At 45.9% G+C, this 23,893-nt stretch overlaps 1 protein-coding gene across 2 annotated transcripts in view; it reads right to left on the bottom strand.

Annotated features, from left to right (window-relative positions):
- Positions 1 to 8,274: 8,274 nt before the first annotated feature.
- Positions 8,275 to 23,893, bottom strand: part of LOC134933179 (organic cation/carnitine transporter 2-like) — a 194,839-nt gene continuing 179,220 nt past the window's right edge. Inside the window, exons 6-10 of one of the 2 annotated variants that reach the window (XM_063928191.1) lie at positions 14,176 to 14,276; positions 12,526 to 12,740; positions 12,031 to 12,213; positions 11,300 to 11,435; positions 8,275 to 9,712 (exon numbers count right to left, since the gene is read on the bottom strand). In XM_063928191.1, the coding sequence (XP_063784261.1) occupies positions 9,631 to 9,712; positions 11,300 to 11,435; positions 12,031 to 12,213; positions 12,526 to 12,740; positions 14,176 to 14,276 (717 nt within the window). In that variant the 3' untranslated portion in view covers positions 8,275 to 9,630. The remainder of the gene's footprint in view (positions 9,713 to 11,299; positions 11,436 to 12,030; positions 12,214 to 12,525; positions 12,741 to 14,175; positions 14,277 to 23,893) is intronic. The other variant, XM_063928192.1, reaches the window with a different exon arrangement.

The following is a 23,893-nucleotide window of genomic DNA, read 5'->3' as shown; positions in this document are numbered from 1 at the left end:
TGTTTGAGTGAGATAGTGAAACCTTTGTTTTCTGATGGCTCAATGTATACAAACTTTGTTTAAAACACAATGTTATTAAACATATTGTATTAAATGACCTTCAGGCTGTGTGTATAAGGTGTATATGAAACATAAATTAATTATGTGTTTGTACACAAACTTTAATACAGTTATTAAAAATATTGGCTAAAATTACCCGCAGGCTGTGTGTATAAGGTGTATATGAAACATAAATGCATTCTGTGCTTAGACCTGGGTTCCATCCCCATGATATCTCATTATGGTATGCAATTATTCCAAAATACGGAAAAATCCGATATCCAAATTACCTCTGGTCCCAAGCATTTTGGGATACTCAACCTATATATGGTATAGCACATTTCTCTCAGTGCATTAACAAATACTATAAGGTAAGGCCCTAGCACAGCCTGACAAGCTCTTACTATTGTGATTCATTTAAGATAAAAATTAAGCTACATGGAGCAGTATTTTAGGACAAGTAGTGAATGTTGAATTATATTACAGTGCATCGTCCCTGTGTACTACCAGCTAGACTTGCAGAATATTGTGGAGAAGATTCTTTTAAAGGAAGTCCAAAAGCAGACTGTTATACTTGTTACGGGTTGGGTATGGGTGACCGGCGTTTGGGATCCCGCCAGTCACCATACCGACGCCGGGATCCTGGGGATGAGAATGCCGGCGTGTGGGCGTGTGTGTGTGCGCAAGCGCAACAAAGCCCCTTGCGGGTCAGGTTTTTGAGGGGGCAGGGTGTAGGCATAGGTATTGTGACTGGCGGTCTCCTGACCACCGTTCACATAACTACATCCCCTTGTTACTGGTGAGGCGGAATAGAGCATATTTGCAGAAAACGTTTTGAGCTCCAGCCTACTTTGTAGGCTGTAAACAACCTGCTGTGGCAGAGTTCTGTACAGTGTATGGGAATACTGCAGCTTTTAGTTTGGACAGGGAAAAAACTCACAAAATAAATATAAAATTTCTGAGGAATTGTCCTTTAACCACTTACAGGCTAATATATATATTTTTTTGTATATCAAATTATTAGGTGCAGAGGGGCCAGTAGGCACCTCTGAGATTTGCGACTGCTGGGGGTATTATCTTCTAGCAGCTGCTCTGAGGTGTTTCTGACTGGTCGTATCAGATTAGACCATGTCTGAGAAAGCCCGGCATAGTGGGCTTGCATCTGAAGCGACGATGCCAGGCGAGTGGTTAATAATTATTTCCAAATTGCTGAACCTGATGTGATCAAATTACTCCAGTCCAAATATACAGTGTTAAGCCAGGGGAAGCAGTGAGGAGCAATAGCAATACTACACTAATCTAATTAAATGAAATGCAAACACATTGCATGCAAACGAAATGTTGGTCTTACATCCATTGCTATTTTTTCCTTAACACTTTGCAGGGAATTCAGTATGATATCCCGGCGGTCAGGAGACCGACACCGGGATCCCGACAGCAGGAATACTGGCGGCGAGTGCAGCGTGTCCCCTCACCGGCTCGCCACACTTTAGGCCAGGTGTCACCACAAGGTTATATTGGACCACCACCTGAGTGGGGATTCTGAGTGGTGGTCGGGATTGCAACTGCCGGTATTTCACTGGGTGTTGGGATTCCGGTGTCGGTATCCTGACCGCCAGGATTCCGGCAGCCGGCAACTTGAATGCCTTCCTTTGCAGGTACAGGTTGAGTATCCCATATCCAAATATTCAGAAATATGGAATATTCCGAAATACGGACTTTTTTGAGTGAGATAGTGAAATCTTTGTTTTCTGATGGCTCAATGTACTCAAACTTTGTTTAATACACAAATTATTAAAAATATTGTATCAAATGACCTTCAGGCTGTGTGTAATAAGGTGTATATGAAACATAAATGAATTGTGTGAATGTAGACGCACTTTGTTTAATGCACAAAGTTATTAAAAATATTGGCTAAAATTACCTTCAGGCTGTGTGTATAAGGTGTGTATGACACATAAATGCATTCTGTGCTTAGACTTGGCTCCCATCGCCATGATATCTCATTATGGTATGCAATTATTACAAAATACGGAAAAATCCCATATCCAAAATACCTCTGGTCCCAAGCGTTTTGGATAAGGGATAGTCAACCTGTATATAAATTCAATACAGCATGAACACAGGAGCACATATGATCCTGCTCACTGTACCAAGTGTGACGTTTTTCATATACCTGAGGTTGAATGTGCAACATATGATATTGAGCATTTTCATTACTAAAGCTCAGAAAGGAATCACGTTTCAAAAAGTGATTTAACTGGAAAATCTGTTACTTTAACAACCAAAGTCTCCAATGAAAAAAAGAATGATAAAGGATGTTATTTGTTGGTACTAACATAGAGCCTATATACATCTTTAAATCAATCCACTTTTATTAAATAAGACATATCTAAGTTTGGGTTCAATAGTTATGGGCCGTACACACTCGGCGATCAGCCTGCCGAGATGCCTGACGGCGGATACGGCCAACGGGCGACCCGGCGGAAGGGGGGAATGAAGTTTCTTCCCTCCCCCGTCACCATAGCAGTGCATGCTAATCTGGACAAGATTGTCCATATTGGCCTGCAGGCATAAGCGAACCGGCACCAACGTTTAACGAGCGCAGGGCCGCGCATCATTAATCGTTGGTGCCTACACACTGCATGATATGAATGAGTTCTCGTTCATTAATGAACGAGAATGTTCATATCGTGCAGTGAGATCTGTAAGTGTGTAGGGTCCATAAATGTGCAAAAAGGGCATTACATTCAATACAAATAGGAACCTCAACAAAAAATAACCATAACATATAAATGGGTTCACAATTCAAATCCAAATGTTCTAAATAGCTTTTCCTTACGAAATAAATACATGAGTTTCAAAAATTGTGACATTAAGAACAGTTAAGATTATGTGGTTTGCAGTACAACTCTACTTACAATAGATGTATTTGTATTTCATTTAAAAGACAACACTACATTCTTTGCGATCAAATCAGAAATTGTTTGCCAGTGCTTTCTGTGGTGAAGTGGGGAACACGTCTGGAGAGGTTTTCCCGAGATGTGCACATCACTATCAAATCTATTTAATAACACGTTAAACTGGAAATTTTATGGGTCATTTTTTTTATTTTATTTTTAATATTTTCTTACTGAACCCAAAATAAAATAAATCCAAATATCAGCAGCCAAATTAAGTATAGGTTGTTGGTTCCCAACTAGGGTGTCATGGCGTCAGGAAGGATGTGCCATAAGAATTTATGGTAATAGAGGAAAATTAACAAAACAAGTTGACATAGGCATACTGCAGCAATACTGCATGTGAACACTATGTAAATTTGTAAATTAAACTATAATTAACTTTGGTTTCAAAATCTACTTCTACTTAGTCATTACTTTTTATTACAGTCCACCATTGGTGCGTCATGAGAAAATGATGTGAATGACAGCTGTGTGTCACAATAGCAAAGGGTTGGGAACCAGTTGTCTTATCTGTTATATATCTCTTTGTAGGTCATGCAAAAATGAGATATTCTGTATTAAACAACCGTTACCATTTGTACATATTGGGGAAACCATAGAAATATCTTAGGGGAATGACATGTATATATGAGTTCATTGATAAAAACGGACGTTCTAGGCAATATATTAAATTCATATGTTGGCAAGTGATTCATGATAAATGGGAATATGAAAAGCTGGCCGAGGTTTGTTGAATAACAGAGTTCATAGTGGCTAAATAGTGATATAAGAATAGCACCCAACGTACAAGTAATTTTTTTTATAAGGACCCCTAGGACAATGTGACACAGAACTAGAAAAAAATAGGATTTTAATTACCTACTGGTAAATCCTTTTCTCGTAGTCCGTAGAGACTGCTGGGGTCCACATTAGTACCATGGGGTATAGACGGGTCCACTAGGAGCCATGGACACTTTAAGAGTTTAATAGTGTGTGCTGGCTTCTCCCTCTATGCCCCTCCTACCAGACTCAGTCTAGAAACTGTGCCCGAGGAGACGGACATACTTCGAGAGAAGGAAATACACAGAAAGTGGTGAGATTCACACCAGCTCACACATACAAGGCAAACCAAGCTAACCAGCTTGAAACAATTCAGCAACGGCTGAACAACAGTACTTAACCAAGTAACAATGCAGTACTCAACCAAGTAACAAGGCAGTACTGAACCAAGTAACAACTGCAGGAAAACAAAGCGCTGGGCGGGCGCCCAGCATCCTCTACGGACTACGACAAAAGGATTTACCAGTAGGTAATTAAAAACCTATTTTCTCTTACGTCCTAGAGGATGCTGGGGTCCACATTAGTACCATAGGGATGTACCAAAGCACCCAGTACGGGAGGGAGAGCGCAGAGGTTCCTGCAGAACTGATTGACCAAACTTTAGGTCCTCAAAGGCCAAAGTATCAAACTTTTAGAACTTAGCAAACGTGTTCGACCCCGACCAAGTAGCTGCTCGGCAAAGCTGTAAAGCCGAGACACCCCGGGCAGCCGCCCAGGAGGAACCCACCTTACGAGTAGAATGGGCCTTAACAGATTGTGGACACGGCAAGCCTGCCGTAGAATGAGCATGCTGAATAGTGAACCTGATCCAGCGAGAAATCGTCTGCTTAGAAGCAGGACACCCAATCTTGTTGGGATCATAAAGGACAAACAGAGAGTCCGACTTTCTGTGACGTAAAGCCCTCTTCACATAAATCCTCAAAGCCCTCACAACATCCAAGGACTTCGAGGTAATTGAGGAGTCAGTATCCACTGGCACCACAATAGGTTGGTTGATATGAAAAGCCGACGGGTGTGGTATGGAAGGTAGATAACTAGGTTGACAGTGTCTAGGTCGACCACTATTTGTCGACAGTAACTAGGTCGACATGGTCTCTAGGTCGATAGGGTCTTTAAGTCGACATGGTCTAGGTCGACAGGTCAAAAGGTCAACATGATTTTTTTATGTTTTTTTGGTGTCGTTTTCTTCGTAGAGTGACTGAGAATCCCAATTAGTGCACCGTGTCTCTATCTTCATGGAAAATCAAGTAGGGGCTCTTGCAGGACATAGCCCCCAATTCAGACACACGCCTAGCCGAGGCTAATGCCAACAGTGTGACTGCCTTCCAAGTGAGAAACTTGACCTCAACCTCCTGTAGAGGCTCGAACCAATCTGATTGCAGGAACTGCAACACCACGTTAAGATCCCAAGGTGCCGTAGGAGGCAAAAAGGGATGTGCAGCACTCCTTTCAAGAAAATCTGAACCTCAGGGAGGAAAGCCAACTGTTTCTGGAAGAAAATGGACAAGGCCAAAATCTGGACTTTTATGGAGTCAAACATAGGCCCACATCCACACCTGCATGCAGGAAAAGGAGAAACCGCCCAAGTTGAAACTCCACCGTAGGAAACCTCTTGGATTCACACCAAGACACATACTTTTTTAAATGCGATGGTAATGTTTAGATGTTACTCCTTTCCTAGCCTGTATCAGGGTTGGAATAACCATTTTCGGAATGCCCTTCCGAGCTAAGATCTGGCGTTCAATCTCCATGCCGTCAAACATAGCCATGGTAAGTCTTGATAAACGAACGACCCCTGTTGCAGAAGGTCTTCTCGAAGAGGAGGTCTCGGATCGTCAAGTAGTAACTCCAAAAGATCCGTGTACCAATCCCTTCTTGGCCAATCCGGAGCAATGAGGATCGCCTGAACTCTTGTTTTTTTGATTATCTTGAGAATCCTTGGGATGAGTGGAAGTGGAAGGAACACATACACTGACTGGAACACCCACGGAGTTACCAGGGTGTCCACCGCCACTGCCTTTGGGGTCCCTCGACCTGGAACAATTCCTCCGAAGCCTCTTGTTGAGACGTGAGGCCATCATGTCTATTTGAGGTACGCCCCAAAGACTTGTCACCTCTGCGAACACCTCTGTGTGGAGGCCCCACTCTCCCGGATGGAGATCAGATCGTGTCTGCTGAGGAAGTCCGCTTCCCAGTTGTCCACTCCCGGAATGAAGATTACCGTCAGCGCCACTGCGTGTCATTCCGCCCAGAGGATGATTCTTGCTACCTCTGACATTGCAGCTCTGCTCTTCGTTACGCCTTGTCAGTTTATGTAGGCCACTGTCGTTACATTGTCCAACTGAACTTGAATGGCCCAATCTTTTAGAAGATGAGCCTCCTGGAGGAGACCGTTGTACATGGCTCTTCGTTCCAGAATGTTTATCGGAAGGCTGGATTCCAGAATTGACCACCTTCCTTGGAAGTATTCCCCTTGGGTGACTGCTCCCCAACCTCTGAGTCTTGCATCCGTGGTTAGAAGGATCCAATTCTGAATCCCGAACCTGCGGCCCTCCAGTAGGTGAGAAGTTTGCAGCCACCAGAGGAGTGATATTCTGGCTTTCTGCGACAGACGTATCCTCTGGTGCATGTGAAGATGGGACCCTGACCATTTGTCCAGGAGATCCAGCTGGAAAGACCGTGCATGAAATCTTCCGTACTGTAGAGCCTCGTAGGAGACAACCATCTTCCCCAGAAGGCGAATGCACTGATGAACCGATACTCGGGTTGGCTTCAGGACATCCCGTACCCATTGACTGGATCACCAATGCTTTCTCCACTGGCAGAAACACCCTCTGCACTTCCGTGTCGAGAATCATCCCCAGAAAGGACAGTCTTCTCGTCGGTTCCAAATGTGATTTTGGAAGATTCAGGATCCAACCATGATCCTGGAGCAGTCGAGTTGTGAGAGCAATGGACTGCAACAACTTCTCCCTGGACGATGCTTTTATCAGTAGATCGTCCAGATATGGAATATGTTCACACCCTGCTTGCGGAGTAGAAGCATCATCTTTGCCATCACCTTGGTGAACACCCTCGGTGCTGTGGATAGGCCGAATGGCAGCGCCTGGAACGGATAGTGACAGTCCAACAGCGCAAACCTGAGATAAGCCTGGTGTGCCGGCCAAATGGGAACGTGAAGGTATGCATCCTTGATATCCAAGGACACCAGGAATTCCCCCTCCTCCAGACCTGAGATCACCGCTCTCAGAGATTCCATCTTGAACTTGAATTCCCTCAAATATGGATTTAACGATTTGAGGTTCAATATTGGTCTGACCGAACCATCAGGCTTCGGTACCACAAAAAGGTTTGAGTAGTAACCCTTGTTTTCCAGGTGAGACGGAACTGGAACAATGACATTTGCCCTTTCCAATTTGATGGTGAGGTGGGAGCTCTTGAAATTCCAGTCTGTACCCCTGAGATACAATATCTTGAACCTAGGGGTCCAGGCCTGAGGACGCCCAAACTGGACTGAACTTTCGTAGACGTGCTCCCACCTGTCCGACCTCCAGGCTGGGAGGTCCACTGTCATGCTGTGGATTTTAAGGAAACAGAACCTGGTTTCTGTTCCTGGGAACCTGCCGGTGCAGGTTTTGTGGATTTTCTCCGACCACCTCTGAAGAAGGTGGATGGGGATTTGGACTTCTTAACCTTAGCGGCCTGAAAGGACTGCATTGTCGACGCAGAAAAGGATTTCATTGGCGTCGTAATGGCTGAGGGAAGTACGTCCCCATCACCATCACCTGCATCAGAGTCCGTATCCGTGTCGACTTGCATTACCTGGGCAAGAGCACGCTTTTGGGGGCATATACCAGGGGACTATACTGGCCTGCGGTAAATGTTGCTAGCAGTAGCTGATAGCTGATCCCTGATAGCTGCTGTGACCAGTGTAGAGGTGTTTGAGCTGGCCCAAGGCACCCCTCACAGCGCCGCATCTCTGTGTCTCTGAGCCCTCCGGAGCGCAGCTCAGCGCTGTGCTCCCACCCCGATGCCGCCATTCTCACTGGATCCCCGCTTGTCGGGTCACCGATGTCCAACTCACCACCGACGTCTTCTGGCTCTGTTAGGGGGTGGTGGCAGTGCTGCGGGAGCGAGCGGTCGCCTCGGGGGCTTGCAATCGACACCCTCAGGAGCTCAGTGTCCTGTTAGCGGAGATAGTGGCCATTTAACCTCAGAGTTGGACATTACTCCCCCCTAAGTCCCACAAAGCAGGGAGGCTGTTGCCAGCAGCCTCCCTGTGCCTAACTTTAGAAAAACAATAAAACTAGAAAAACTCCTATGGATCTCCCCTAGCTGTAACCGGCTCCTCCGGGGACATTTTCTAAACTGGGTCTGGTAGGAGGGGCATAGAGGGAGGAGCCTGCCCACACTATTAAACTCTTAAAGTGCCCATGGCTCCTAGTGGACTCGTCTATACAACATGGTACTAATGTGGACCCCAGCATCCTCTAGGACGTAAGAGAAAAAGCATTATTCAAAATGTCAGCCAACACAGTACATGGAAGCATCAACAAAACAGCTACAATTCATGAATTCATCTGAACTATCTGACGTTAAAATGCTGACAGCACTTTCTTGTTTGTCTACACTAGAAGTTGCTGCACGCACTGTGGGGGGACATACACATAAATAAGGTGTAATGAGGTAATCTACAGCTTTCATTCATTAACTATCAGCTACATTGGAAAAATTACAGAAATTATTTGGTTGCTATAGGTACCAGTTTTCATAAATACTGTATGCCCATTTTGTGTTTTAGATTACTCCATTATTGGCAATAGGCAATGACTTTTAGAGAATACAACCCAAGGAAAAAGTTTTTCTTAAGGAGAAAAACATTATATAACTTTGGTATCTGAATTGAATCCCATCCATCAGCAACTGTGATCAACAGGGTACATTTTTCTGTAGGTGCCCAAATCTGCTCGATATTGTTAAAAGGTTATGGGGGTGGGATTCAATTACAGTGGGATAATTGATCCTCCAGGGATATTCAATTAGCCCTGAAGGAAGGGAGACGCTAGCACTTATTAGGGAAATCCACAATAAGTGTCCTGTTTTCGTGATAACGGCCACGAAAACACATAAGCTCACGGACCTGTGTGTTTTCACACCCCTCCCAAAAACAAAAATCGTGGTATAGTCACATTTTTACCACGGGCAAATGAATTCCCACCAGTGTGTTACTGGTTGCCAAGTATTGGGTTGTAAAAGCCCTGTCCAAAACTCCCCACTAAATAAAGTACTCTAGGACAATGGAATGCAGGTGGCCCAGTTTTAGTAAAGGTGCAAGTAGAGTGGTCAGTAATGCTGCATATAAATGAAATAAAAGGACATAATATATTTAAAAAAACAAAACATAATTAGTAGTTATAACGTATTATCAGTTTTGTGCGTTTCCACATGACCCTCTAATTCCCCAAATCCCTGTTGCTTTATGATCTTTCAATCTTCTGTGTCTGGACACTTACAAAGTGCCAATTTTATGAAGAGAATTAAATAAAAATAAATTGGCACATAAATGACAGCAGCTTTTCCCTCCGATGCAATCTGCAGCAGATCTGTGTTGAAGATAATGCACACCGCAGTGGCTCTCCTGGCATAGGAGGTGTTACTGAGAAATGCAGTGTTAGGAGCTGGCGTGTGTATCATTGAGCCCATAGCCTATAGTCTCTAGAGCTGTGGGTTAAACAACACGGCAGTTCAGTTTTGGACAAACACCTTCAGTTAAAGATCCATTCTGCGTGGAGATGACAGCAGCTTAGTCTCATAATGCAGTGTTAGAAAGCTCCCTCACGTTTCCATTCTTCTGTCGTGAATGTCTAACTCCTCTTTTGTACTTTGTAAATCTATATGGGAGAAGAAAAAAAAGGAAATGAAAAATGAACCCAATAAAAAGCTCTTTCCTCCTCAATGAATCTCTCACACGCCTACACAAGGCCTAGGAGCTGTTAGTTTTGTGACTGGAAAGGTAAAGATTTGGTTTTTATGTTCTACCTATTCGTGTGTGCAAGCATCTGATACTATTTCCTGCCATCACCATAGAACATGCTGCCAGCTACCTATCAGCTGGACTTCCTGTGTGTCTCTGCTCACTGGGCTTTCGTAGTGCTCCGGTGTGTTCAAGTTTTCACCAGGATGACCTCTATATTTCTTTCTCAGATAGACACCCAATCCCTATGTACTGCAATGACGTATTGTTCATTGCAGTACATAGGGACTCGGTTGCTGTCTGAGAAAGAAATATAGAGACCACACACCAAGATTTGCTTTTTGGGGCTGATTCAGCTTCATTAGCAAAAAGTGTGTGAATCCCTGTTCAGCGATTTCCGCACGTCTGTGCATACACTAGGGCGGCCAATCCCAGACCATTTTTTCAATTCCAGGTATCGGGATTGAAAAACGGTCAATCCCGGGATTGGCTTTTTTCCTATTTGTCTGCCCCTCTCGCCCCGCCCTGCCCACACAGCTCACCATATGAAGGGGGCTGGAGGATGGGACACATCCTTTGGGCTCGGCGGCGGGTGATGGCGGATGGCTGACTTCACGTCACGCTGCGCAGGGGGAGCCGGGCAGCATCTGAGCATCCTGAGGACACTCAATGCTGCCAGGCTTTAAAAACACAAAGGGCCGCATATTCCCGCAATCCTCGAGATTGGACCTTCCAATCCCGGGATTGAATCCCGGACGATTTTTGGCCTAAATCCTGGGATCCCGCTGATCCCTATCCCAGGATTGGCCACCCTAGCATACATACATGCGCAAGGACTTAAACTGCGATCACAGTTTAAGTGCCAGCAGGGGGTGTTGACAGGGCAGCATTAAGTGCCGGCAGGGGGGCGGTGACGCGGCAGCATTAAGTGCCGGCAGGGGGGCGGTGACGGGGCGCACTAATTACGTGGTAATAAGTGCCTTTTTGGTACTTTCAGGGAATGGGTGTATTTTACGGCATTACCTTATGAAGGTGTCCTCTGACACACTTTGACTGGAGACCTGCAGTGTGACCTGGAGTCAGAGATCGACCTTTCGTGATTGGCAGAAAGCAATATACTAGCGCCATTGTAGCTGCATATGGGATTGCAGTAGCAAGCTGTGGCACGTCCATGAAATGTTCCCAACATGCTTGTGTCTGAGCTGCCAATCCCGTCCCCTCCCACAAATTGTCCCTGACTGTCAATCACTTTGCAAATAAATCGTCACCGTCTTCCAATAAAATAATGACTGGGCTGCAGTGAATACTCTGATCACTTGACTGGCTAGGATATTCTCTCTCCTTCCACCTCAAATAGTTCAGATGACCTATGAAGATGAATAAAATGTTGGCATTGTGCTCCTAGTCAGAAGCACGGTAAGAAGAAGGCGGCCATGCTGGAAATGAGGACATGAGATTGAGAAACACACAGGCAGAATGAGCAATGAGCATACAAGTTACACACCCGTTTATTCTGAGCATCTCCTCAATGGTGTCTGGCAGTGGCATGCCATATGTTTCTGGGAGAAATAAGGTAAAAATGCCAACAAGGACTGTGAGACTGCCCATCAATACAAAAGGCAAATGCCTGTCATACGCACCTAAGGGACAAAAACAATAATTCCAAAGTGAATGGCAATTACAGTACTACTATTTTGTACACAGAGTAATTATTGGACATAGGGTTGATGAGAGCGGAGAAGTGGGCCAATGGAGAAGTTGCCCACCGCAACTACCCAGTTACTTGATAAATGTTCAAAGCTGAATGGTTGCTATGGGCAAACTCTCCACTCATCCACTTTCACTGCTTGATACATCAACCCGCAAGTATTGAAGGAATAACAATAACATTAATAACAGAGTCACTACTAGAGGGAAAAATGAACCCAGCTATAATTTAGTCAGCCAATGAGCTGTGCTTTACTTTAAATGTAACATTTGTTTCTTCCCTTTGTGCAAGATTCAGAAGTCTTTGTAAAACATAAAATAGCGAGAACTTACAGTCCTTAATTACACCTCTAGCAACAATACTGCGATTAGGCTTTAAAACAATGTATATTAATTCTTAGCAATTCATGTCGTGTGTAAACATAATGTGTAAAAAAATAATATGTGCAAAACTACTACTACTAGCTATAAATGAATCACATTATCAGGTTTGCCATTTGAAAAATAGTTATATAGCAGCAGCCTCACCAAGGTAAACAAAGTAAGGGGATAAAATGCTGCCCAATCTGGATGCCATAGAACTGGCACCAAGTCCCATGTTCCTTACTACAGTAGGGTAAAGCTCGGCAGTGTACACGTACACAATGGAGAACGCAGATGTGATTCCAAATTTCCCGAGCATGACCAGCACGATGGACAGGATGTTAAGTTCTGCAGTGAAACATACATCACATTGTAGAGTTATTGAACTTAATGCTGCACATATATACTCTATATACATACATACACAAATACATATACTATACAGTAGGGGCTGAGCAAAGAAAGAGCAAGGAACCATACTGCACTGCACGTGGGGGCAGATATATTATCTGCAGAGCGATACAGATGTGAGAGGAGTGTGTCCAAACTCACAGCTAACGTGCAGTGTGAAGATTAAGCTGAGCAGCATATGTGGGCTGCACGCAGAGATAATACATTTTCACCCCTTGCATTGTAACACGGCTTGTTCCGTTGTCTTACCTTGAGGCACTAGCTGTATGAAGAGGAGAACAACTCCCCCGAGAAACAGTGTGCTAGCTGTGGAGTATCTGCGGGCGAATTTGCGGAGGAGCACCCAGGCTATGATATAAGCAGGGACTTCAATGATAGCAGACAGGAAGCAGTTCACATACGGGTCGCCGTGCAAATTGGGAGTGTTCAGGGATAAGCCAAAGTATCCCACTGATATTACCATCCTGCAAAAGAAACAACATATTTCAAGGACAGAAATTCAAGGAAAAATTCCTTACAAAAAGATATGACATGACATAATACCAAAAGCCTGGCAGCATCTCCTACAGGTTCCAGTTATATATTATATAGCTAGTTATATATATATATTTTTTTTTAATAATAATAATATTTGGCGTTTTCTAATTAAAATTATTGTTATTTATTATATCCACCTAACAAGCAAAATGCACAATACACCACTGTGCACCCTGCTTAAAGTCTGCATGCAGATAGTTTCTTAGGTTTGCAGACCTGTGTTCCATGCAGCAGTCTGTGTATATTGCACTATACCTGATGATATATTAGACTCTATTACAGCGGCTCCGTGCAGAGCCGTAACTAGACTTTTTGGTGCCCTGTGCCAGAAAGAGAATTGGCGCCCCTCCTCATTTTTCCAATAGGGACATAATGCGCATGCCTCGCAGAGAAGAGGCATGACAAAACTGACCCCAGAGAAAGCCCATACTATGATGCCCCTATCCACCCACACAATATACATATATATATATATATATATATATATATATATGCAGTGTGCGGCCACACATCCAATCCCTTGCAGCCACACACTACATACTGTAGATCTACCCAGCCGCAGTGCTGAAAACCCCTTCACAAAGTACAAGGTAAGCTTCAAATAGTTAAAACGCTCCAGCTTGGAATTCTCTAGCTTTCTATGCAAGGGCAGATACCTCAATGAATAGAGTATCTGACTGCAATGTTAAAGGCATCGGGTTTGAACCCCTGGCACATCCCAAAATGTAATAAAGGACAACTGAACATGCAACTGAACAACAAAGAGTTCTCAAGTCAAGTCCATGAATGCTGCATAGGTATTAGTGACAGAAGGGGTGGGGGCAGGAGACGGGCTTTCAGGAGATGCTTGGCTTCAAAAAGGGGGGAAGCTGCAAGTGAAAGTCATTAGATAATACATAATTGACAAGTGCTTCCAACAGCGCCCTCTACCCTGCAGCGCTGTGTGCGGAGCACACTCCGCGCACACCTAGTTATGGCCCTGGCTCCATGTAACGTATTACGCTACTGCAAGGTGATCAGGAGAACGACCCGCAAATGCAGGTCTGCAAAAAACCTCAAACTGCCACCATGCAGGCGGCCGCATGGAGAAAATACAACATTACTGGGGGGAAAGCTAGCAAACAGAAAGATACTAAACCGCTTTAAACTATCAATAGAAACAAGTAACACTACAGTAGTATAATACAAATACTACCACTTTGTTCAGGTGAAGGTACATGTAAAGTATCAAAATATAAAGACAAATAAAGACATATTATTAAGGACTGACTAGGGCGGTCTCCTATGAATTTGCTGAAATAACACAAGAAATAAAACGTTAATGTTCAGTCTGTGTCGGCCTCTATGCGTTCTGTTACCTACCAGAGTAAAATTGATAGAAATGTGATGATACGGATGTTCCGGGTTCTCAGCAGGTCATAAAAGGTGTAAGTCTTGTGAGACTGGCGTTTCAGATCTTCTAGCTATTAAACCAAACACAGAAAATGAAGATTAGGTGTGAAGTGGTTACTTATAATATCAGTGCAATCATTTTGGTTTTACTTTATGATCCAACTTAATCATCTTAAAAAAAAAAATAGGATTTTAGTACCTACCGGTAAATCCTTTTCTCCTAGTCCGTAGAGGATGCTGGGGACTCCAAAAGGACCATGGGGTATAGACGGGATCCGCAGGAGCTTGGGCACACTGAAAAGACTTAAACTGGGTGTGAACTGGCTCCTCCCTCTATGCCCCTCCTCCAGACCTCAGTTATAGGAACTGTGCCCAGGAGAGACGGACATTTTGAGGAAAGGATTTTTGTGTAAACTAAGGGCTACAACCATACCAGCCCACACCACAAACATACCGTACAACCGGAGTAGCAGTAAACCAGATAACAGTATGAATTAACAACAGCAACAAACTGAAAACCAGAAATACACAACCCGTGTACAAACTAATTTAACCAACAAGAATACACTGCAAGTAACAGGCCACACTGGGATGGGCGCCCAGCATCCTCTACGGACTAGGAGAAAAGGATTTACCGGTAGGTACTAAAATCCTATTTTCTCTTACGTCCTAGAGGATGCTGGGGACTCCAAAAGGACCATGGGGTTTATACCAAAGCTCCAGACCGGGCAGGAGAGTGCGGACGACTCTGCAGCACCGACTGAGCAAACGCAAGGTCCTCATCAGCCAGGGTATCAAACTTATAGAACTTAGCAAAAGTGTTTGAACTCGACCAGGTAGCCGCTCGGCAAAGCTGTAAAGCCGAGACGCCTCGGGCAGCCGCCCAAGATGAGCCCACTTTCCTGGTAGAATAGGCTTTTACCGACTTTGGCACTGGTAGCCCGGCCGAAGAATGAGCCTGCTGAATCGTACTACAAATCCAGCGTGCAATAGTCTGTTTTGAAGCAGGATGACCAATCTTGTTGGAAGCATACAGGACAAACAGCGCCTCAGTTTTCCTGGAAACAGCCGTTCTGGCGAGATAGATCTTCAAAGCTCTCACAACATCCAGAGACTTTGGAACCGCCACAGCATCCGTAGCCACCGGCACCACAATAGGTTGGTTAATGTGAAACGAAGAAACCACCTTCGGCAGAAATTGTTGACGAGTCCTCAATTCCGCCCTATCCGAATGAAAAATCAAGTACGGGCTCTTATAAGATAAGGCCGCCAACTCTGACACTCGCCTGGCAGACGCCAGCGCCAACAGCATGACTACCTTCCAAGTGAGAAACTTCAACTCAACCTTACGCAAAGGTTCAAACTAGGAAGACATGAGAAACTGTAAGACCACCTCAAGATCCCATGGAGCCACAGGAGGCACAAACGGAGGATTGATATGCATTACTCCTTTCACAAAAGTCTGAACCTCTGGGAGGACAGCTAATTCCTTTTGAAAGAAAATAGACAAAGCCAAAATCCGCACTTTGATAGAGCCTAATTTCAGGTCTGCATCTACACCTGCCTGCAAAAAGTGGAGAAAACGACCCAAGTGAAAATCTTCCGCAGGAGCCATTTTAGTCTCACACCAGGAAACATACTTTCTCCAAATACGGTGATAATGTTTCGCCGTAACCTCCTCCCTAGCCTTAATGAGAGTGGGAATGACCTCCCCGGGAATACCCTTACGAGCTAAGATCTGGCGCTCAACTTCCATGCCATCAAACGCAGCCGCGGTAAGTCTGGAAACACGCATGGACCCTGCAACAACAGGTCCTCTCTTAGAGGAAGCGGCCAAGGATCTTCCACCAGTAACTCCTAAAGATCCGGGTACCAGGCCCTTCTTGGCCAATCTGAAATGACGAGAATCGCCTGAACCCTTGCTCGTCGAATGATCCCCAGTACCTTTGGAATGAGAGGAAGTGGAGGGAACACATACACCACTGGAACACCCACGGAGACACCAGGGCGTCCACTGCACTGGCTTGGGGGTCCCTTGACCTGGAACAATACATCGGGAGCTTCTTGTTGAGATGAGACGCCATCATGTCGATTAACGGTATTCCCCAGCGCTTTGTCACCTCTGCAAATACCTCTTGGTGAAGAGCCCACTCTCCCGGATGGAGATCGTGTCTGCTGAGGAAATCTGCTTCCCAGTTGTCCACTCCCGGTAGGAAGACTGCTGACAGGGCGCTCACGTGTTGTTCCGCCCAGCGAAGGATTCTTGTGGCCTCCGCCGTTGCCGCTCTGCTCCTTGTTACGCCTTGACGGTTTATATGTGCCACCGCTGTGATGTCGTCTGACTGTACCAGAACAGGTCGACCCTGAAGAAGGCTTCTTGCTTGTAGCAGGCCGTTGTAAATGGCTCTTAACTCGAGAACATTTATGTGGAGACACGCTTCCTGGAGCGACCATCTTCCCTGGAAGTTTCTTCCTTGGGTGACTGCACCCCAGCCCCGGAGACTTGCATCTGTTGTCAGAAGTACCGAACCGGCGACCTTCTAGGAGGTGAGAACTTTGCAGCCACCACAGGAGAGAAATTCTGGCTCTGGGAGATAGACTTATCTTCCGGTGAATGTGCAGGTGAGACCCGGACCATTTGCTCAGTAAGTCCCACTGAAACACCCGGGCATGAAACCTGCCAAACGGAATGGCTTCGTACGCCGCAACCATTTTCCCCAGAACCCGAGTACAGTGATGGATTGACACACTCGTCGGCCTCAGAAGTTCCCTGACCATCGACTGCAGTTCCAGAGCTTTTCTTCTGGAAGAAATACTCTCCGTAACTCCGTGTCCAGAAGCATGCCCAGAAAGGACAGTCGAGTGGTCGGAATCAACTGAGATTTCGGCAAATTGAGCACCCAACCGTGCTGTCGCAGCACCGACAGCACCAAATTTACACTCCTCAGCAACAATTCCTTGGACCTCGCCTTTATCAGGAGATCGTCCAAGTACGGGATAATTGTAACCCCTCGCTTGCGAAGGAGAACCATCCTTTCTGCCATGACCTTGGTGAAAATCCTCGGGGCCGTGGAAAGCCCAAACGGCAACGTCTGAAATTGGTAATGAGAATCCTGTATCGCAAACCTGAGGAAGGCCTGATGCGAAGGATATATCGGGACGTGTAAGTAGGCATCCTTTATGTCGACTGACGCCATAAAATCCCGCCCCCCTTCTAGGCTGGAAATCACCGCTCGAAGAGATTCCATCTTGAACTTGAAAACTTTCAAGTATGGATTGAGGGATTTTAGATTCAGAATCGGTCTGACCGAACCGTCCGGTTTCGGCACAACAAATAGGCTCGAGTAGAACCCCTCCCCCCGTTGTGACGGGGGAACGGGAACAATGACCCGCTGTTGATACAATTTTTGTATCGCTGCCAGCACCACCTCCCTGTCCGGAGGAGACACTGGTAAGGCCGAAATGAAAAACCGGTGAGGGGGCACCTCCCGAAACTCCAGCTTGTATCCCCTGAGACACAATCTCTAGGACCCAAGGATCCAGGTCTAATTGAATCCAGACCTGACTGAAGACTCGCAGACGGCCCCCTACCGGTCCGGACTCCCCCAGGGAAGCCCCAGCGTCATGCGGTGGACTTGGTAGAGGCAGGGGAGGACTTTTGGTCCTGGGCGCCGGACATGGCAGGCGACTTCCTTCCCCTTCCTCTAACCTTAGAAGCGAGGAAGGACGAACCTTTCCCACGTCTGTATTAATGGGACGAAAGGACTGCATCTGCTGATGTGGTGCCTTTTTGTGTTGTGTGGGAACATAGGGAAGAAAAGAGGACTTACCCGCCGTCGCGGTAGAGACTAGGTCCCCCAAGCCGTCCCCAAACAAGACATTACCTTTGAAGGGTAAAGCTTCCATAGCTCTCTTGGAGTCGGCATCAGCATTCCATTGATGGATCCACAACGCCCTCCTGGCCGATATCGACATGGCATTGGCTCTTGATCCCAAGAGACAAACATCCCTCGCCGCATCCTTCAGATAATCTGCAGCGTCCTTGATATAACGAAGAGTCAAAAGAACATTATCTTTATCAAGGGTATCCATATCATTAGCTAAATTCTCAGCCCATTTAGCGATAGCACTACTCACCCATACCGACGCCACCGCAGGTCTGAGCAATGCACCCGAATTAGCGAAAATGGACTTCAGAGACGTCTCCAGCTTGCGATCCGCCGGATCCTTGAGAGCTGCCGTGTCAGGAGACGGAAGCGCCACTTTCTTAGACAAACGAGATAGAGCTTTGTCAACATTTGGAGACGACTCCCATTTTTCCCTGTCATCAGAGGGGAAAGGATACGCCATGTAAATCCTCTTGGGAATCTGCCACCTCTTGTCCGGCGACTCCCAAGCCTTTTCACAAAGAGTATTCATTTCATGAGAGGGAGGAAACTTCACCTCAGGTTTTTTTCCCTTAAACAAGCAAATCCTTGTTTCCTGTACCGCAGGTTCATCAGAAATGCGTAAAACATCTTTTATAGCCACAATCATGTATTGAATACTCTTCACTAAACGTGGATGCAAAGCAGCCCCAGTGAAATCGACCTCGGAATCAGAGTCCGTGTCGGTATCAGTATCTACCACTTAAGTAAATGGCCGCTTTTGCGACCCCGACGGGTCTGCACCTGAGACAAAGCCTCTTCCATGGACTTTTTCCACACCTGCGTCTGTGACTCAGACTTATCCAATCTCTTTGATAAAGAAGCTACATTCGTATTGATTGTACTTAGCAATGTGAGTAAATCAGGTGTCGGCTGTGCCGACAGGCCCAAATCTAGACCCGCATCCGCTCCCCCAACAACCTCCTCCGGTGAATAACATTCAGCCTCAAACATGCCGACACGTATTATCGACACACGGACACACACAAAATGTCTCAGCTAGGGGACAGGCCCACAATGAAGCCCAGACAGAGGACACAGAGGGAGTATGCCAGCTCACACCCCAGCGCCCCAATATCCCATCAAGGGATGTCACCAGCGCTGCTTATTATAATAAGAATGCACCACAACTGCCCCCCCCCCCCCCCCCCCCTCGATTAGCTCCCCGTTACTCGAGAGGAGCTGTGGAGGTCCCGGACCAGCGTCTCCTTCAGCCGCGTGTTGGTGGAAAAAATGGCGCTGTGAGCCGCGCGGCTAAGCTCCACCCCTTCCCGGCGCGCTTCAGCCCGCCAGATTTGAAAATTGTAAAAGTGCCGGCAGGGGTCTGCGAAACGGTGCCGAGGCACCGAAAAGGCTTCTGCCGGCTCCCGGACCCCAGTAACATGCTGCCCAGGGCGCCCCCCCCCCAGCGCCCTGCACCCTGTGAGTGCCGTTAGTGACAGTGTGTGGGAGCATGGAGCGCAGCGTTACCGCTGCGCTGTACCTGGTTACTGAAGTTTTCTGCCGTCCTGAAGTCTTCTGTACTTCTCATACTCACCAGACTTCTGTCTTCTGGCTTCTGTGAGGGGGGTGACGGCGTGGCTCCGGGAACAAGCAGCTAGGCGCACCAAGTGATCGAACCCACTGGAGCTAATGGTGTCCAGTAGCCGAGAAGCAGAGCCCTTAAACTAAGAAGAAGTAGGTCTGCTTCTCTCCCCTCACTCCCACGCTGCAGGGAGCCTGTAGCCAGCAGGTCTCCCTGAAAATAAAAAACCTAACAAAAGTCTTTTCAAGAGAAACTCAGGAGAGCTGCCCTAGTGAGTGTCCAGTCAGTCCTGGGCACAAAGTCTAACTGAGATCTGGAGGAGGGGCATAGAGGGAGGAGCCAGTTCACACCCAGTTTAAGTCTTTTCAGTGTGCCCAAGCTCCTGCGGATCCCGTCTATACCCCATGGTCCTTTTGGAGTCCCCAGCATCCTCTAGGACGTAAGAGAAATAGATAAGAAATGGGGATAACAAATCTTTTCCTACTATACATGTCCTACAGAGGGTTATTATTTAGCAAATGTCTGCCTGGTTCCAATGTGCTGGACAGGATCTGGATTTACCTGTGACATGTAACGTAGGAAATAGTAATGATATTCGATGTCTTCAGCATGGTACTGATAGATTGGTTGCATTTCCTCTGCTATTATTGTACAGATCTCAGCGGTCAGTGACCGGACAAATCACAAGGTTACACAGTCAGCCCACAGGTGAGCTGCATATACTCTGTCATTTTGCAACCATGTACTCCAGCCAATGCAAAATTAGAGAACCAAAGGAATGACTATCTTAGGGGCTGATTTGTTGAGCGTCAATGTTCTGCTGAATACCCTGCGATGTTCAGCTGTGGCTGGGTACAGGATCCCAACAGGATGGATGTCGACGGTTAGTGGTCTATCAAATTCCAAAATTAGGATCTTATTCAGCATGGAACGCTGCTGCAGCAGCGTTCACATGCTGATGCCCTGTGCTGTGTGAGCACATGCAGAACCCGCGTTGCGCGTTCGCACAAAGGGGGAGATGTACGAAGCCTGAAAAGTGATAAATGTCACGGTGATAAAGTGCCAGCCAATCAGCTCCTAACTAACCCATGCTAAATTAGGCCCTTAGTTCCTTTACTACAAGGGTGGGAGACAAGTGGCACTCCAGCTGCTGAGGAACATGCGGCAGACCATTCTGGGATGTGTAGTTCTACAGCAGATGAAGTGCCACACATTTCCTACCCATGCTTTAGTACAAAGAATGAATGCCATCAGAGAAAGGCGCTGTACCCACCTTATTTAGGCATACAGTAACTGCATCTCCGCAGTTAGATACATAACATTTAATGGAGAGTACAGGCTACGGAATTTATTTTCTTGTCTCCTATATGTGAAAAACAGTTAAAAAGATCATCTCTCTCTGTGTCTTCTACAGTTACTTTCTACTTTATCACTTGCCACAATTTTGAGGTTTTATTTTTCTTGCTGTTAATTTATTTTGGGATTAGACATTTTATCTTTTGTAACTCTGCTTAGTTTCCTCTTTTACATATTTTGCAACACTTCTTGTATTTCCACGCTGAATTTTCAGCCCTTCTAGTTTTTTTTTTTTTTGCAATCTAAATGTTCTTTCTCTGCCTTAGTTGCCCAATACTTCCTTAAGAATTTGTTTCCCCTAGAAATTGTGTACTGTTCTGCAACAATATTATATTATTTGTGAAAAAATAAAATCTCCCACATTGTGCTTTTAATTAAGGGCTCTACACACTGGTCGATACCAGTGAAAGATATGAACGATCTTGTTCATTAATGAACGAGATACTGTTCATATCTTTCAGTGTGGAGGCACCAACGATGTACGATGCGCGTCCTCGCACTCGTTCATCGCTGGTGCACCGTCGCTTGTGCATGCAGGCCAATATGGACGATCTCGTCCATATTTGCATGCACTGCTATGGAGCCGGGTGACGGGGGGAGTGAAGAAACTTCACTCCCCCCGTCACCATCCGCGCCGCCCGTCTGCCGTATTGGCGGTCGGGCAGCTTGGCAGCGGGTCGCCCAGTCTGTAGGGCCCATTAGGAATACACTTTCAAAGTCCACAATCTTTGGTTAAAGCTTCTCTGAGAGCTGACTAAACTTTGCGTTGTATAAAATTCATATAGTGTATAAGCTCTTTACAAAACATTTATTTAAACTCAAGTCACATGTTTCTCTGCCTTGGCATTTTCCACATCTCTTTGCAAACGGAAAAAATACAACTTCAAATTTAGCCTTTATATTTCTCACAGGGATGCTGTGTTGTTTCATTGTGTAACGTACAACTTCCAGATGTGCTTCTGGCAGGTCTCCTGCCATCTGGGAACATGGTTTGATCTACAACTTTTGCCAAGAAGGCAAATGGATCTTTTTGGCTTTCATGGGAAAAAAACAAACAACAAACCGTAAAGCATGTTATTCTGTATAGCATGGGTCTTCAAGCTGTGGCCCTCCAGCTGCTGTGGAACTATACATCCCAGCATGCCCTGCCACAGTTTTGCTATTAAGGCATGCTAAAACTGAGGCAGGGCATGTTGGGATGTGTAGTTCCACAGCATCTGGATGGCCACAGGTTGAAGACCCGTGCTGTATAGAATGAAGAAAAAGCCGGCAGAACCATGACCTAGTTAAAACATTGTCAAAACACATTAAGAATAATGTATGACTTTACAAAGCGGAACTGCATGTATCATTGCTATATCTGAACACAGAGGATGAGAATTACAATCAGAGCAGGGACATATTTGCATTATCTCCCCCCATGACTGCACAGGTTTTCTGAAGGGGCTGGGATTTCATCCCACAGTCCAATGACATGCTGGTAGGTGTGCACTATGGGGGTCATTCCGAGTTGTTCGCTCGTTGACCATTTTCGCTATGCTGCGATTTGTTGCAAACTGCGCATGCGCAAGGCACGCAGGGCGCATGTGCTTAGTTATTTAACTTAAAGCTTAGCAGATTTGCTGTGGATTCTGCTGCGCTTTTCAGTCGCACTGCTGTTCGGTAAAAGATGGACAGGAATGGGGCGTTTCTGGGCGGCAACTCAGCGTTTTCCCGGCGTTTGCAAAAACGCGGGAGTGTCTGTAGAAACGGGGGAGTGGCTGGCCGAACGCGGGGCGTGTTTGTGACGTCAAACCAGGAACTAAACGAACTGAGCTGATCGCAATCTCGCTACAGTATAAATGATTGAGTCCACAAACAATTAAAACATTGTTTACAGCTTGCTAATCGGTTGAACCGTGAGTAGGTCCGGAGCTACTCAGAAACTGCTAAGAATTATTTATTAGCAGTTCTGCTAATTTTTAATTCGCAATTCTGCTATGCTAAGATACAGTCCCAGAGGGCGGCGGCCTAGCGTGTGCAATGCTGCTAAAAGCAGCTAGCGAGCGAACAACTCGGAATGAGGGCCTATGTATCAATAGTGGGGCAGGGACTGATATTAGTGACCAATCATCATCCGGCTGTACAGCACAGCGTAATGTCAGTAATCTCCATGGAGATCAGTGTCTTGTATGCATGTGCATTATACATGTTATGGACGTTTAAGCTCAAATGTAATATGCCTTTCATGTCATAGTAATTATACATTATTTAACGGTTTCAAATGTGGAACAAATAAACAGTTTAGCTTTACATACGTTACTAATGTAATGTTACTCATTGGCTGACACTTTGCCCTGTATGACAATCTCAGCTACAGTATAAATGATTGAGTCCACAAACAATTAAAACATTGTTTACAGCTTGCTAATCGGTTGAACCGTGATTTTTCTCTTACGTCCTAGAGGATGCTGGGGTCCATATTAGTACCATGGGGATGTACCAAAGCTCCCAGTACGGGAGGGAGAGCGCGGAGGCTCCTGCAATACCGCTTGACCAAACTTGAGGTCATCAGAGGCCAAAGTGTCGAACTTGTAAAACCTGGCAAACGTGTTCGAACTAGACCAAGTAGCAGCTCGGCAAAGCTGTAGTGCCGAGACACCCCGGGCAGCCGCCCAGGAAGAACCCACTTTACGAGTAGAGTGGGCCTTAACCGATGTCGGACACGACAATCCTGCCATAGAATAGGCATGCTGGATAGTGAACCTGATCCAGCGTGAAAAAAGCAGGACACCCAATTTTCTTGGGATCATAGAGGACAAAAAGAGAGTCAGTTTTCCTATGATGAGCGGTCGTCTGCACATATATCTTCAAAGCCCTCACAACATCCAAGGCCTTTGAA

The sequence above is a fragment of the Pseudophryne corroboree genome, chromosome 6 (assembly GCF_028390025.1).
Source record: "Pseudophryne corroboree isolate aPseCor3 chromosome 6, aPseCor3.hap2, whole genome shotgun sequence".
Lineage (NCBI taxonomy): Eukaryota > Metazoa > Chordata > Amphibia > Anura > Myobatrachidae > Pseudophryne > Pseudophryne corroboree.
Note: the sequence above shows the minus strand (reverse complement) of the source record. Positions and strands in the feature narration are given on the sequence as shown.